Source organism: Macaca mulatta, chromosome 4, assembly GCF_049350105.2.
Source record: "Macaca mulatta isolate MMU2019108-1 chromosome 4, T2T-MMU8v2.0, whole genome shotgun sequence".
NCBI classification, from domain to species: Eukaryota; Metazoa; Chordata; class Mammalia; order Primates; family Cercopithecidae; genus Macaca; species Macaca mulatta.
In genome coordinates, this window is record NC_133409.1 from 85,960,611 (window position 1) to 85,978,065 (window position 17,455).

The 17,455-nt window shown below is 35.2% G+C and overlaps 1 protein-coding gene across 1 annotated transcript in view; it reads left to right on the forward strand.

Moving 5' to 3' along the window:
* The window catches only part of MCHR2 (melanin concentrating hormone receptor 2), a 28,939-nt gene extending 23,803 nt beyond the window's left edge, over positions 1-5,136 (forward strand). The window contains 1 exon segment of the mRNA NM_001032948.1: positions 4,708-5,136. Within this exon segment, the coding sequence (NP_001028120.1) occupies positions 4,708-5,023 (316 nt within the window). The 3' untranslated portion in view covers positions 5,024-5,136.
* The last annotated feature ends 12,319 nt before the right edge of the window (positions 5,137-17,455 follow it).

The window sequence follows — 17,455 nt, forward strand, 5'->3', positions numbered from 1 at the left end:
GTAAAGAAGGTCTGGCTCTTCTCTCCTCATTTTATTCAATATTATTTGTATTACTATAGACTGATATAGTTATTTCATACATTGAGTCATAATTTAATACTTTGTTATTTATTTGGTCTTTCAAAATGTTCCAACTTTGGACCTTACATGCCAGGAGAGAGTGGCATAACGTATTTAAACACTGAAGGAAAAAAAAGTATACCCTAGAGTAGCATATCCAGCAAAAATACCCTTCACACATGAAGGAGAAATAAAGACTTTCCCAGATGAACTAAAGCTGAGGAATTTCATGAACACGAGACCTATTTTACAATAAATTCTAAAGGGAGTACTCCAATCAGAAAGAAAAGGACATTAATGAGCAATAAGTAATCACTTGAAGGTACAAAACTCACTGGTAATAGTAAGTACCAAGAAAAACATAGAATATTATAACAATGTAACTGTGATATGTAAACCACTCTTGCCGTAAGTTGAAAGACTAAACAATGAACCAATCAAAAATAATAACTACAACAACTTTTTAAGACATAGATAATGCAATAAGATATAAATTTAAACAATAAAAAGTTAAAAATTGGGGAGACAAAGTTAAGGTGTAGAATTTTTACTAGTTTTCTTTTTGCTTGTTTATGCAGTGTTAAGTTGTTATCAGGTTAAAATAATGGCTTATAAGATAGTGTTTGTAAGATTTATGGCAACCTCAACTCAGAAAACATACAGTGGATAAACAAAAAATAAAAAGCAAGAAACTAAATCGTATTACCAAGAAAATCATCTTCACTAAAGGAAGACAGGAAGGAAAGAAAAAAGGAAGGGAACACCACAAAACAACCAGAAAACAAATTTTTAAATGGCAGGAGTAAGTCCTTACTCATCAATAACAACATTGAATGTAAATGGACTAAACTCTTTAATCAAAAGACAAAGACTGGCTGACTGAGTGAAAAAACAAGACCTGTTGATCTATTGCCTTCAAGAAACACACTTCAACTATAAAGACAGACATAGACTGAAAAAAAAAGGAATGGAAAAAGATATACCATACCAATGGAAACCAAAAAAAGCAGGAGTAGTCTTATCAGACAAAATAGATTTCAATCCAAAAACTTTAACAAGAGACAAGATCACCATATAATGATAAAAAGGGGTCAATTTAGCAAGAGGATATAATAATTTAAAATATATATGCACCCAACACTGGAGCATCCAGATATATAAAGCGAATATTATTAGAATTAAAGAGAGAGATAGGCCCCAATATAATAGTAGCTGGAGACTTCAATAACCTACTTTCAGCATTGAACAAATCTTCCAGCCAGAAAATCAACAAACATTGGACTTAATGTGCACTGTAGACCAAATGGATCTAATATATATTTACAGAACATTTCATCCAATGACAGCAGAATATACATTATTTTCCTTAGCATGTGGATCATTCTCAAGGATAAAGCATATGTTAGGTCACAAAACAAGTCTTTAAAAATTCGAATAATTGAAATAATACCAGACATCTTCTCTGACCACAATGGAATAAAACTGTAAATCAATAACAAGAGGAATTTTGGAAACTATAAAAACACATGGAAATTACAAAATATGCTCCTGAATGACCAGTGGGTAAATGAAGAAATTAAGACAGTTGAAAAATTTCTTGAAACAAATGATAATGGAAACACAACATACCAAAACCTATGGGATACAGCAAAGCAGTACTAAATGGGAATTTTATAGCTCTAAGTGCCTACATCAAAAAAGATGAAAAATGTCAAACAGTCTAATAATGTACCTTAAAGAACTAGAAAAGGAAGAGCAAACCAAACCCAAAATTGGTAGAAGGAAAGAAACAATAAAGATCACAGCAAAAATGAATGAAATTAAAATGAAGAAAACAATACAAGAGATCAATGAAACGAAAATCTGGTTTTTTTTGAAAGTTAAACAAAATTGACAAACCTTATAGTCTGACTAACTGAGAAAAAAGAGAGAAAGTCTAAATAAATAAATTCAGAAATGGAAAAGTAGACATTACAACTGATACTGCAGAAAGTCAAAGGATAATTAGAGGCTACCATGAGCAACTATATGCCATTAAATTGGAAAATCCGGAAGAAATGGACAAATTCCTATACATATATAACCTACCAAGATTGAACCAGGAAGAAATCCAAAATCTGAACAGATCACTGACAAGTAATGAGATCAAAGCCATAATAAAAAGTCTCCCAAGAAACAAAAACCCAGGACCCAATGGCTTCACTGAATCCTACCAAACATTTAAAGAACTGATACAAATTCTACTCAAATTATCCTGAAATATGGAAGAGCATGGAATAATTCCAAACTCATTCTACAACACCAGTATTACTGTGATACCAAAATCAGACAGACACAACAAAAAAGAAAACTACAGGCAAATCTCTCTGATAAATATTCATGCAAAAATTCACAACAAAATATTAGCAAACCAAATTCAGCAGTATATTAGAAATCTCATTCATCATGACCAAGAGGAATTTATCCCAGGGGTGCCAGGATGATTCAACATATGTAAATCAATCAATGTAATACATCATATCAACAGAATGAAGGATAAAAATCATATGATCATTTAAATTCAATATATCAAATTGAAATATCAAATGCTGAAAATGTATGTGATAAAATTCAACATCTCTTTATGATAAAAACCTTCAAAAAACTAGGTATAGAAGGAACATACCTCAACATAATAAAAGCCATATATGACAGACCCCCAGCTAGTATCATACTAAATGAGGAAAAAACTGAAAGACTTTCCTCTAAGATTTGGAATATGACAAAGATGCTTACTTTCACCACTGTTACTCAACATAGTACTGAGGTCCTAGCTAAAGCAATCAGACAAGAGAAAGAAATAAAGGACAGCCAAATTGGAAAGGAGTAAACCAAATTATCCTTGTTTACAGATGACATGATTTTATATTTGGAAAACTCTAAAGACTCCACAAAAAACAAACAAAAAAAAGATTAGAACTGATAAACAAATTCAGTAAAGTTTCAGGATACAAAATCAACATACAAAAATCAGTAACATTTCTTTATGCCAATAGTCAACAATCTGAAAAAGAAATAAAAAAGTAATCCCATTTATAATAGCCACAAATAAAATTAGGTACCTAAAAACTTAACAAAGAAGTGAAAGATCTCTGTAATGAAAACTATAAAACATTGGTGAAAGAAATTGAAGAGGACACCAAAAAATGGAAAGATATTCCACATTCAGTGTTTGGAAAATCAGTACTGTTGAAATGTTCATACTACCCAAAGCAATCTACAGATTCAAAGCAATCTCTATCAAAATACCAATGATGTTCTTCACAGAAATAGAAAAAACAATCTTAAAATTTATATGAAACCACAAAAGACCCAGAATAGCCAAATATATCCTAAGCATAAAGAATAAAACTAGAGGAATCACACTACCTTACTTCGAATAATACTACAAAGCTATGGTAAGCAAAACAGCCTGGTACTGACATAAAAACAGAGACGTAGACCAGTGAAACAGAATAGAAAACCCAGAAACAAATTCACACACCTACGATGAACTCATTTTTAACAAAGGTTCCAAGAATATACACTGGGAAAAAGACAGCCTCTTCAATAAATGGTGTTGGTAAAATTGGATATCCATATGCAGAAGAATGAAACTAGAGCCCTATTTCTCATTATACACAAAAATCAAAATGGATTAAAGACTTAAATCTAAGACCTCAAACTACGAAACCACTATCAGAAAATATTGGAGAAAATCTCCAGGACATTGGTCTGGGCAAAAATTTCTTACTCCGCAGGCACAGGCAACCAAAGCAAAAATGGACAAATGGGATCACATCAAGTTGAAAAGCTTGGCTATATAAATTACCAAGATTTAGAATCAACCTAAGTGTCCATCAACAGATCAATAGATAAAGATAATGTGGTATGTATACACAATGGAGTGCTATTCAGCCATAAAAAAGAAAGAGATACTGTCATTTGCAAGAACATGGATGGAACTGAAAGTCATTATGTTATGTGAAATAAACCAGGCCAGAAAGACAAGCATCACATGTTCTCACACATTTGTGAGATCTAAAAATAAAAACAATTGTACTCATGTACATAGAGCATAGAAAGATGGTTACCAGAGGCTTGAAAGGATAGTAGGGGCCTGAGGATGAGGTGAGGAAGGTTAATGGGTATTTAAAAATAGTTCAAAAGAATGAATAAGGCCTAGCATTTAATAGCACAACAAGATGACTATAGTCAATAATAATTACACATTTAAAAATAACTAAAACAGTGTAATTGGATTGTTTGTAATACAAAGTATAAATGCTTGAAGGGATGGATACCCGATTCTCCATGATGTGATTATTACACATTGCATGCTTGTATCAAAACATCTTATTTACTCCATAAATATATACACCTACTATGTACCCACAAAAAAATTTAAAAAAAAATAACAACAAAAAATTGTTCCAGCTTTGGAAACTTTGGAAAGTTTTCAACAATAATAAAAAAGAATATATCATAATGCACTAAGTAGGAATATAATAATGAGGTTCGTATTTCACTGCAAAGCCATTATGAACTGTCCAAAAGATTCTAGGAACACATTGCCCCATGATTTCTATGGTTGTTTATACCCTGTCTATCTGAATGTTTCCTTTGCAGTTGCAATCCCAGCGTACCAAAACAGAGAGTGATGAAGTTGACAAAGATGGTGCTGGTGCTGGTGGCAGTCTTTATCCTAAGTGCTGCCCCTTATCATGTGATACAACTGGTGAACTTACAGATGGAACAGCCCACACTGGCCTTCTATGTGGGTTATTACCTCTCCATCTGTCTCAGCTATGCCAGCAGCAGCATTAACCCTTTTCTCTACATCCTGCTGAGTGGAAATTTCCAGAAACGTCTGCCTCAAATCCAAAGGAGAGTGACTGACAAGGAAATCAAAAATATGGGAAACACTCTGAAATCACACTTTTAGGAAAGTACATGGATCACCATGAGTCTAGACATGATTATCTTACTGGTATTATTAGAAAGGGCAGGTGTACCGATATGTTTATGCCCATTTTTCTTGTGTACTTGTGACTCTTAGCAGCATGGAACAGAAGTGTAACCATGCAAATGCAATGAGTTTAATATGCTAACTTTAGCAAGATGTAAAATATTAATCTATATTGTGGGTAGGGAATGGGATAGTCTAAGATACCCAAGCTTCATGATGGCATATATTATTCCAGCATGTTATAAACTAGTCACTAATGCAAATGGCCATCCATGACCATTGACTCAAAACTCACCAAGGAACCTGACCTTGCCCTCCACACTGTGGCCTCACTGTAACAGTTTCCTCAAGGTTCCTAGGAGGATATCACCTCACAGTGAAGTCTGAAATTTGGCTATTTTTAATCTACAAATATGTTGGTTTTATATGGTCCAATCTAATACCTTCAACAACTAAGCCCTACCTTTCAGATAACAGTTACCATTTATTGCACACATGCAATGTGTAAGATTACATGTAACAAACCTATGAAATAAGTATTATTACCTTTGTTTACTAAGGCTCAGGAAGGAGATATGCTAGGCCTAATGCTGCAACAGCTATCTAAGAGCCAGGCTAATAATGTTCAGCTCTGCCTGTTTCTTTTCTACTGCACCACCTTGGCAACCTTTACTTATTATACTGGAGAACTCAGTAACTTGGAGTTTCTTTTGCTTTCTCCTATAGCCCTGCAAGGGGAGAACTAAAGTCTGATAGAAACGAGTTGATGTTTAAGCATCCTTTTGGATTACCTTTGTTCTCACACCTGCAAACTGTAGAAACTGGTATCTACACTTTAATAATAATACCTTACTTCTGGACTTTAAGCTTCATTAAGAAACATTCCTGGCCGGGCTCAGTGGCTCATGCCTGTAATCCTAGCACTTCGGGAGGTGGAGGCGGGTGGATCACAAGGTCGGGAGTTCAAGACCAGTCTGGCCAACATAGTGAGATCCTGTATCTACTAAAAATACAAAAAAATTAACCGAGCATGGTGGTGCGTGCCTGTAGTCCCAGCTACTCAGGAGGCTGAGGCAGGAGAATCGCTTGAATCCAGGAGGTGGAGGTTACAGTAAGCCAAGATCACGCCACTGCACTCCAGCTTGGGCAACAGAGTGAGACTTCATCTCAAAAAACAAACAAACAAAAACCAAGAAACATTCCCTTTAGGTTACAGTATACATGTTTGTTCTAAGGTACAAAAAGTAATTAGCCCTTAAATTTTCATAGGTATTCATTATATCTATATTTTCCTCTTTAGACTTACATATAGTTAGGCAAGCAAACAATGCATTTAATGCCTGGGTTCTACACTAAGACAAATATCGTTATTTTGTTTGTGGATAAAGTCTGTAAACCCACCTTCTTCATCTAAATACATTAAATTTGTTTACTCCATAAACATCTGAAACCAATTTTCAATCAGCCCTTTTTAGAAAAAGACTTAACCATTTTTATATCTGATCTCCATTTTTATATCTCAATTGTGTTTGGATAAACTTGTATTTGAATCAACCCGACGTGATTTTTAACCCTATTTATTTTACTCTAGAATTTTTAGGCACAATTTCAGAACTGGATAGTATCTAAATGCATATCTGGATGAATGGCTCCGTAAACAACATGAGAACTACACATCTGAAACATTTTATTTCCATAGCTGAGGTCTAGAGACCTACATACGCAGCTGGATGCTCCTGTAAAACGTCAATGAGAAGCTGTGTCATGGCCACAATTTCAGGGGTCTTCATTCTCACTTTTCTAAGGTGCAACAGCTCAGACTCAGTGAATAATACTGACTTCTGAAGACCCAGCACAATGGGTCAGAAATATCTTATTATGTGATAATTGAAGAGCAATTGTTTACTTTCATTGTCTTTGTTAATACAGAAAAATATTATGATTTTAAAGACTCAGTTTTAAACCACAGACCTTTTTCTAGTAGCATTCCCAATAGTCCTCAAACAATTGGTCAGTGAATTATTTTAAATTATATTTACTAAGAGTCATAAGGAGCTTTAGTTTAATCAAAGTAGAAAATAAAAAGGGTGACTAATAAATTTATCTTTGTCCCTTTATATAGCCTTTCTATGCATAAGCATATTTATATGCAGATTTACAGAGGTGGTTTGATAGAGACTCTTTATGTGTTTTATATGTTTGGCCATGATATGTATACAGGTTTACTTTCAAATGAAGTTAATAGTGATAGTTGGGTATTTGTCACTCAGTCAAATAATAATTGTATCCTTATTCTATTCTTATTCAATTGTAGGTGCCTCGTTTAAACTTTGATCATCAATTAATAAAAATGAATGAGTAAGAATTGCTTGTATATTAATTTACCTCTGGCTTGTAGCTTCTACTTTTAAGATTTTCTATAAGGGATTTTATATTCTCTTAATGGAAATAGTTTCTCCTGAACAAAGACCAAATGTTTCAGAATTAGTAAAATGTATCTTAAATATGGCCAGTAGTTTGAAGGCACTCGTTATCATACCAAATTGTCAGAAACCTAGACTCTTGTATTATGTCCCAGAAATTACTGCTTTTGTGGGTCACAGGCTCATGGAACCTTGAATCTGAAAGATACTTTAGAGACTATCAAGTGTTAAAGGTGAGAAAAATGAGCCACAATTAAACCAAATTATTTTTAACACAGTTCATTGTGTGTCTAGAGACCTACACCTAAAAAGCAGCTACAAACCAGCCCTGAGTCCTTTCTACCAAACCATAGTCCCTGTGGAACACTGATACAGTTGATAATAGCTATAACAAATACTTAAAAGTTTACTGAGTAAATCAAGATTGTATAATTATGCTCTAAAAGTTGTCAAATTTTGAAGAAATATCTGATTCAGAATTTACTTGGATTACTTGTCAGAATGGCAGACATTAATTATCCATTCTCTTCACAGAGCTCTATGGAATCAGCCCAAAGCAAAATAGAGAAATTAACAAGATTTTCTTATTGCCCCCAATTTTTTGTTGACAGCTCTCTACACCAATAATTTAGTTCATTCTACAAAACGCCTCCTATCTCACCTAAAGTTAGGAACAGCGCTACACTCCGTACAGTTACAATTCCTTTATGACATCACCGTAGCAGGGGTAGCATCAGATTTTTTGCATTTGCCATTTTAGCAATTAGTTTAGATGTAGCTATAGTCCGCTCAAAAGACTATACTTAATTGGTATCTTGATTTCTTGTGTTTGTAAATTCATCATTTAACACATATTTACAGAATACTCTATCTCCAAGGCACTGTGCTGAGCTCCACTGAGAATAATTTTTTTTAATGCCTAAGACATTACCTCATCTCAAGAACTGAAAATCCAGTGTCTCCTATGATTCCTGTAGATCAACTGTACCCACTTAGGTGTCCCAGAGAACAATCTACAGTGGTTTCTTGATTCTAAAATACAATTCATAAAATATACCATTAATTTAATGACTGCTTTGGGGAGTAAAAACACAACATTCACATTAATAGATATACCCTCAGAAACACACATGGAACGCACATCATAGAATTAAGGGAAAAAACTGTGTTGACATTTTCTTCTAAGACTAAATGTACTCATCTCATCAGTTTATGAAAGGATTCTTCATTAAGTGATTTCATTGCTACTAATGTCTGAATTTAAAGACAAAAGTGAATCATATAAAAAGGTCAAAATTGATTAAATATCTCACAAAAAAAGTTTACCTTTTTCATGTAAGAATTGAGAAAATGGGAATAATTTTGAATTAAATGTATCGCAATAGCAGCAAAACCACAAGAACTTGTTACCTTAACGACAGTAAAACTTAACATTGCATTATGAAAATAGAGCTTTGAGCTTCTTGAGGATAAATATCTACCTCTGGCCCATCACACCATCACTGGGAGTGTAATTCTGGGATGCTACTTCAAGGGTATTCTCTTCTATCAGAAACCTATTTGAAAGTATAAAGTAGCCCTTTAATCAAAAGCAGGGGAAAAAAGCATTTCTAAAACACTGTATGATTTTTACTGAGACTACAGGTGGTTCCTGTAGCTTACTAAATGTGTTGTTCTTCCTAATTTATAAAACTGAATACATTTGCTATTTCTCTGAAAAACATTCAAGGCAAATATACTAGACACTTTTTAATAACAGCTATCTAAAATATCATATGTAAGTCTATTCCCAAGCAATTGACAAAATTATTTCCAGGAATAAGAAATAAGGAATGAGTTTCCTCTCCTCAATTTTCAATGTTGTGTTGACTGGGCTTTGGAATTCCTAGTGTCAGTAGACTTGGTTTAAGTTCCACCCTGGTCAATTACTAGATGTAAGACCCTTGCAAAGGACATGAACAGACACTTCTCAAAAGAAGACCTTCAGGCAAGCCAAACATATGAAAAAAATTTCAACTGATCATTAAAGAAATGCAAATCAAAACCATAATGAGATACCATCTCATGCCAGTCAGAGTGGCAAATATTAAAAAGTCAAGAAACAACAGATGCTAGTGAGGTTGCAGAGAAAAAGGAATACTTTTACACTGTTGGTGGGAATGTAAATTAGTTCAACCATTGTGGAAGACAGTGTGGTGATACCTCAAAGACCTAGAAGCAGAAATACCATTTGACCCAGCAATCCTATTACTGGGTATATACCCAAAGGAATATAAATCATTCTATTATAAAGATACATGCATGCGTATGTCCATTGCAGCACTGTTCACAATAGCAGAGACATGGAATCAACCCAAATGCCCATCAATGATAGACTGGATAAAGAAAATGTGGTACATATACACCATGGAATACTATGCAGCCATGAAAAATAATGAGATCCCATCCTTTGCAGGGACATGGATGGAGCTAGAAACTGTCATCCTCAGCAAACTAATGCAGGAACAGAAAACCAAACACTGCATGTTCTCACTTATAAGTGGGAGCTGAACAATGAGAACACATGGACACATTGGGAAGAAAAAAACATACTGAGGCCTGTCAGCGGGTTGAGGGGAGTGAGGGCATCAGGAAGAATAGCTAATGGATGCTGGGCTTAATACCTAGGTGATGGGTTGATCTGTGCAGCAAACCACCATGGCAGACATTTACCTATGTAACAAACCTGCACATCCTGCACAGAAGAAAATATTTTTTTAAAAAACTGTTGACTAAACTACTTAATTTATAGATTTGGAAACTGGAGCCCAAAGAGGGTAAAGTAATAACTCAAAATCACTAAACTTTTTGTTGCCAGAACAAGAGCAACATTTTGAAGCTCCTGACTCTTAGGCCTTCCCTAGTTTCCACCATATCTTTCTTTCTCAGGCTGTACTCGGAATGTAGGGGGCTGTGGATTCCATGCCAAGAAGTTGGTTTATAAATGCAGTGAGATGCCTTGAAACTTTTTGAGGAGGGCAGGATCACAATCAAATCTGTGCTCTTAGAAATAGCTAGCACTAGAGTGTGTGATGAAAAGAACGGGAAGAGCCTGAGGCTGAAAATCATAGTAAGTTATCACAATGGTCCAGGAAATGTCTCAACCAGCACAATGACAATAAAGGTGTGTACATATACCTACCGTTTGCTGAGTGCATACAGTGTACCAGGCATTGTGCATAATCTCATATAATCCTCACACAGCCCTCAAAGCTACATACCATATTGTCCACATCTTATACATGAAGAATCCAGGGCTTGGGAAGGTTAAGTAACCGGCCTAAGGTTACTCGGCTAGCAACCCCAGGCTGATGCTCTTATCCACTATGCTTCTCAACCTTCACAGTGGAAGCATGTCACTTGGAGATATTGTTAAAATGCAGATTCTGATTTGGTGCAATCTGAGATTATGCATTTTTAACAAGCTCCCAAGTGATGCTGATACTGCTGTTCCATAGAACACACTTTAAGCTGAAAAAAGTTGTGTCCAATAGAAATGCAAGGGAGGAAAGACGTAGGAGAAACCTTCAAAAATAAATTTGGTTATGTGGAATGAGGAAGAGAGAAGATGACGAAATGATTTTGAGATTTCTAGCCAATGGGAAAACTGATTAACATAAGAACCCAGGAGAAGGACCAGCTGCAATCTGTATTCATTAAATGGAGTTTCTGCCCATCTGTTTCTAGATCAATCTTAAAAAGAAAAAGAATGTAACATACTTTTTTGGCAATTATCAACACCAGGCTACCAGTAGAAATTAACAGTGTGTACATATGTACATGCTCATTCAACCATATTGTTTATTAGCAACCCAGTCATACAATAATTTTTCTAGTTTTATAATCTCATTATTAATCCTTTAGAGTTTTGTATCATTCCTTAAAATCAAGATTGATGTTGACATGGAAAAGTATAATACAGACACCAGGGATTAATTATTGCATAAAGAATATGGAGAAGTGGGAGAAGAGAGAAAAACCACAGGTTATAAAGTCAGTAGACCTAGGTTTGCATCCCTAAGTTGCTACTTAGTGCCTGCAAGACCTTGAGCAAGTTCAATAACTACTCTAACTCTCAGTTCCTTATCTGCAAATTGAAGATGATAACATCACCCATTTCAAACTGTTGTTATGAGACATGTATGCTTAAGGTACTTTAAACACTGCTTAGATAGTGCAAATACTCAACACGTTTAGTGTCCTTATCCTTACCCTCATCATCTTCATTATCATGATTATCAACATCATCACTTAAAAACACTTAATTGAAAAACAGTCACAGTATTTTGCAATTTCTCCCACTAAGAAGTAGTCTATTTTCAATCTAGACTGCCTTGAAACTTCCTTTTACCAATAGAATATGGCAGTAGTGATACCATGTAAATTCCAAAGCCTAGGTAGGCCTCAAAGGCCTTGAACCTTCTACTTTTGCCCTCTTGAACCTGCTTGAAACATTACATAATGAAGCCAGAGCCTACTGGAGGTTGAGAGGCCACATGAAGGAGAACCAAGGTACCCGAGATGGTAGCCAGCACCGACTGTCAGACATGTGGGTGATACCCTCTGGACCCGCTGACTCTCCAGCATTCACAGCCATGAGAGTGACTCAGATGTAACCAAAAAATGAGTCATCCACCAATCCACAAGACAGTAAGAAATAATAAATTGTTCTTGTTTTGTAAGCCATAAGTTTTGGGGTGATTTGTATTATAGTATAGGTTACCAAAATAGCATCCATGTAAGTAAAAATTAGTAAAATAGTCCCTGTGATTAAAAAAATCGTGAGCCTCTAAAGCATGCAGTTATTATGAATCTTGATTCATTCACTCATTCATTTATTCCATTTGAATATGCTAGCTGCTCCATAAATATCTATAGCATGAATATAAAATATGTTTCAGATACAGCTTGGCGAAAAAACATTTTCCTGCCCTTACGGAGTTTATAGTCCAGTTAGCATTAAAAGTGCTAACACACAAGTCTATACATTATAATAGGTGCCTACAGGAGAGGACAACAAAGAGTAACCCAAGCTGCACTGGGCAGTTTTTCATCAGTACTTAGCAGCTGTGAAACAAATTCACTTCCAGCAATTTTATTCTAAAAGAAATAGCTGGCCGGGCGCGGTGGCTCAAGCCTGTAATCCCAGCACTTTGGGAGGCCGAGACGGGCGGATCACGAGGTCAGGAGATCGAGACCATCCTGGCTAATATGGTGAAACCCCGTCTCTACTAAAAATACAAAAATCTAGCCGGGCGAGGTGGTGGGCGCCTGTAGTCCCAGCTACGCGGGAGGCTGAGGCAGGAGAATGGCGTAAACCCGGGAGGCGGAGCTTGCAGTGAGCTGAGATCCGGCCACTGCACTCCAGCCTGGGCGACAAAGCGAGACTCCGTCTCAAAAAAAAAAAAAAAAAAAAAAAAAAAAAAAAAAAAGAAATAGCTATAGCATCGAACAGAAAATGCTTGAAGTATGAGGAAGCTGTTGTTCTATTCCTTTTCTATTTAAAAGGGTAGATATAAATAAACTGCCTACAGAGATGGGGAAAACAGATGGATTTGAAAATTCAAACTCACACTGAATGTAATTAACTTGAAAAAGGAGAGAAACCAACGACGTCTGACATCATAAGTGCCCAGGAGACAGGCAAAGGGCTAACTTATTTTTAACACCACAGTAGTCTCAGCAATAAGGAAAATTCAAACTCGATTACAGTCTCTGAAGAGGTGAAAGAGCAAATGAAGAGAGAAAAAAAAATGTGGCTGTTGGAGAGTAATTAACATTTTGACCCAGTTGCCAGCCTGAGTAGGTATTTGCTGCTTTTTAACAGAGTTTGGGATTCCCAGATCATTGCAAATGAGAAGGTCTCCTGAAAGCACTGTGAGTACTGTTTACTATTTGATTCTGAAAAAGGTACACCTGAAGAGAAAAATGGACTTACTTAAAGCACTTTTTCAGCAAGAATGGAGGGTTGCCTTCTGCACAGTGGGGTACTGATTATATATCTACAAGGAGCACTCTGTGATAATTGGAACAGAAGAAGAACAAGATGATCCTTGGCCTTGAGACAAAGCACACTTAGGGGCTTGATCACAGTCATGCTCCAGGTCAATGGAATTGAGGCTTCAATGTAGTCTGATGTACAAAGCCTTTCACAGTTGAGCCACGGTGACCATTCACCTCTACTCACCCTGTAGATTGGTCAGTCATACACGTGGGGTATACATTCACAAATCTAGGGGGCTTTTTCCCCTTCACCTAACAAACCTCTACTCATTACACCAAATTTAAATATTATTTCCTTCCATTCCTACCCCAAAAGCAAGCCAAGTTAGCCATCCTCTTGTTAGTGCTTACATACTTTATAACTCCCTCTATTGTAGTATAATCAGTGATATTACTTGCATAATTATCTTATCCATTACATTGTAAGCTTCTCAAATCCAGAATGCATCTGACTCATCTTAGTATCTGTGGTACCTCAGTATCTGTTACATAATAAGTATTCAGGAAACAGGTAATGAAATAAACAAAGGAATGAATTAATGAGAAAGGAAGACAGACAAAGAATACTCTCAGGAATATTGAGGAGTGTTTGCGTGCATGTGTTGTGCATATATTTATATTTATATGCATGTTCATAGTTACACATGGATGTGGAAAGATATCTATCTAGATGTTAACAAGTAGAAAGATGTGTCAAATAAACTGAGAAAGCACGTTTATCATTCAGGTACCTTACAAATTTCTTTAAACCTCCTCTTTTTATTTCTTTATTCTAAATGTAGTGATAAAGCACTGACATATCACTTATGTATTAAAATCCTTGCAGACATTTTGCTTTATTTGAGTTTAGGATTTTCTAAAAGACGACCAATTTGCATTCCTTAAGATTTCATATGAAAAAATATAAATAAATGAGATAAAAAGATTTAATATGGCTTCAAATGCCTTACTGTGAATCTATGAAAAAGGTATTTAATAAATAATACAAGCACTTAACTTAAAGCCTGCACCTCTGTAAACCAATTTCTGAACTTCAAAAATGCCTAGCACATTTTAAGAATGTCTGAAAGTTCAAAGAATAACCTTTTCAAAATTGTAAAATTAGATTAGATATCAAGTGGAAAATGCTCAGTTCTGTCTTCTTTTTCAATGAATCAAATTCCTGTAAATGTTATCAAGCTAAATAACTACAGATTCTAAAGACAGCTGGTTCTATAATACCAGGTGTCTTCTCTACATGAATACTTTCTATCTTGCTTTCATATAATTATTATAATATAACAGCATCATTTGAAAAACAATTTAAATATATTCTTGTAGTCCAGATGTGGGTTTTAAAGATAACATTTATTTTTTATCTCTGAACTTAAAAAACGTATAAGAATATGCTCACTATAGAGAATTTGGAAAACAAGTAATAGAGCCACTGTGGAGAACAGTTTGCAGGTTCCACAAAAACTAAAAATAGAACTACATATGATCCAGCAATCCCACTACTGGGCCACAGCTAAAGAAATCAGTATATCAAAGAGATATCTGCACTCTTACGTTTATTGCAGCACTATGCTTAGTAGCCAACATGTGCAATCAACCTACATGTCCAGCAGAAGAAGAATGGATAAAGAAAATGTGGCGTATATACGCAATGGAATACTATTCAGCCATTAAAAAGAGTGAAATACTGTCATTTTCAGCAACAAGGATGAAACTGGAGGACATTATGTTAGGTGAAATAATCCAGCAACAGAAAATTAAACACTGCATGTTCTCACGCATATGTGGAAACTAAAAGAAATTGATCTCACAGAAGCAAAAAGTAGAACAAAGGATATAGAAGTTGAACAGGGCATGGGGAAGGGAGAGATAGGGAGATATTTGTTAAAAGATACAAAACTACATCTAGATAAGAGAAATAAGTTCTAGTGTTCTACATCACTGTAAGATGACTATAGTTAACAATAGTATATTACATAGTTTCCAACAGCTAGAAGGAGTGTGTTGAATGTTTCCAACACAAAGAAATGACAGGCGTTTTAGATAATGGATATGCCAATTACCCTGATGATCACTATTATATGTACCAAAAGATCACTATGTACCCCATTTACATGTACAGTTGCTATGTGTCAATTTTGTAAAAAGACAACTCAAAAAAAGGAAAGAAAGAAAAATCATCCCTAATTCAGAAACCAGAGATAATAATAACATTTCATTACATCATATATAAGAGAAAACATATTATATTTTTGTTTCTCTGGTTGGCTTATTTCACTTAACATGACCTCTAGTTTTATCCATGTTGCAGCAAATGACAGGATTTCATTTATTATGGCTGAAAAACATTCCGTTGTGTATAAATGCCGTATTTTCTTTACCCTTTCGTCCATTGATGGCCACTAGGGTTGACTCCACATTTTGGTTATTGTGAATAGTGCTGCAATAAACTTGGGAGTGCAGGTATCTCTTTGATACATTGATTTCCTTTCTTTTGGATATATATGCAATAGTGAATTGCTGGATCATATGGTAGTTCTATTTTTAGTTTTTTAAGGAACCTACCTACTGTTCTCCATAGTGGCTGTACCAATTTATATTCTCACCACAATGTGTGAGGTTTCACCTTTCTCTACATCTTTTCCAGCATTCATTATTGCCTGTCTCTTTTATTAAAGCCATTTAAACTGGGATGAGATGGGACGAGATGATATCTCACTGTACTTTTGGCTTGCATTTCTCTGATGACTTGTGATGTTGGGGTTTTTTAAATATGCCTTTTGGCCATTTGTTTATCTTATTTCAAGAAATATCTATTCAGATCTTTTGTCCATTTTTTAATCAGATCTTTTTTTGAGTTGTTTGAACTCCTTATATATTCTGATTATTAATCCCTTGTCAAGTGAATAGTTTGTAAATTTTTTTTTGCTAGACTTTTATTTTATTTTATTTATTTTTGTGTGTACATAGTAGGGGGGTGTGTGTGTATGTGTGTGTGTATATATATGTGTGTGTGTGTGTGTGTATATATATATATAGGTTACATGAGATGTTTTCATACAGGCATGCAATGTGAAATAAGCACATCATGAAGAATGGGGTATCTATCATCCCCTCAAGTAGTTTGCACATATTTTCTCCCCCATTCTGCGGGTTGTCTCTTCACTTTGTTGATTGTTTCCTTTGCTGTGCAGCAGTTTTTTAGTCTGACAAAATTCCATTTTTCTATTTTTGCTTGGGTTGCCTGTGCTTTTGAGTTCTTATTTTAAAGAGTATTTGCCCAGACCAGTGTCCTAAAGCATTTCCTCAATATTTTATTCTAGTAATTTTATGGTTTGGGGTCTTTGATACTTTCAGGAATTGTTTCTATTGCTCGTTACAAGGATTCTTAATCTGGGGTGAATCCTCTAAGCCTGTAAAATTCAGTGTGCACTGTTCTGGGCAGGGTCCAAAAGCATCTGTGATTCCAAAATGATTAAGAACCATTAGAGATTCTTCAAAGAATGTTCATGCCTGATGTTATCTGGATTCCCTAATATTTAAACGTTAATAATTTTTCTGCAGATGTAGAGCTTGACACCCCAGAAAAAGGAAGAAGAAAACGGCTAAAGAATAGTGACTGAAGTTTTTAAACTGAAGAACAAATTCAGCACAAGCTTTTCTGAAGTTGCTACCATACTGAACCCAGACTTTGCAAATGATAACTTAGAATATTGGGTGCCAGTCCATGTGCCTGTCACTGAAAATTCAATAGATCTGAAAGCTAAATATGACAACCTTTTCACATAATTTAATCTCATAGAATTTCTCAGTTGGCTGAGACCTCACAAGCTATCTAATTCTACATTACTGTCCTTCCCAAAGTGTCTCAAACAAGTAGTAAGCAAGCCTATGATTAAATACATCTAGAGATGGGGAACCCTTTCCTTCTTAAGACAATTCATTGCAG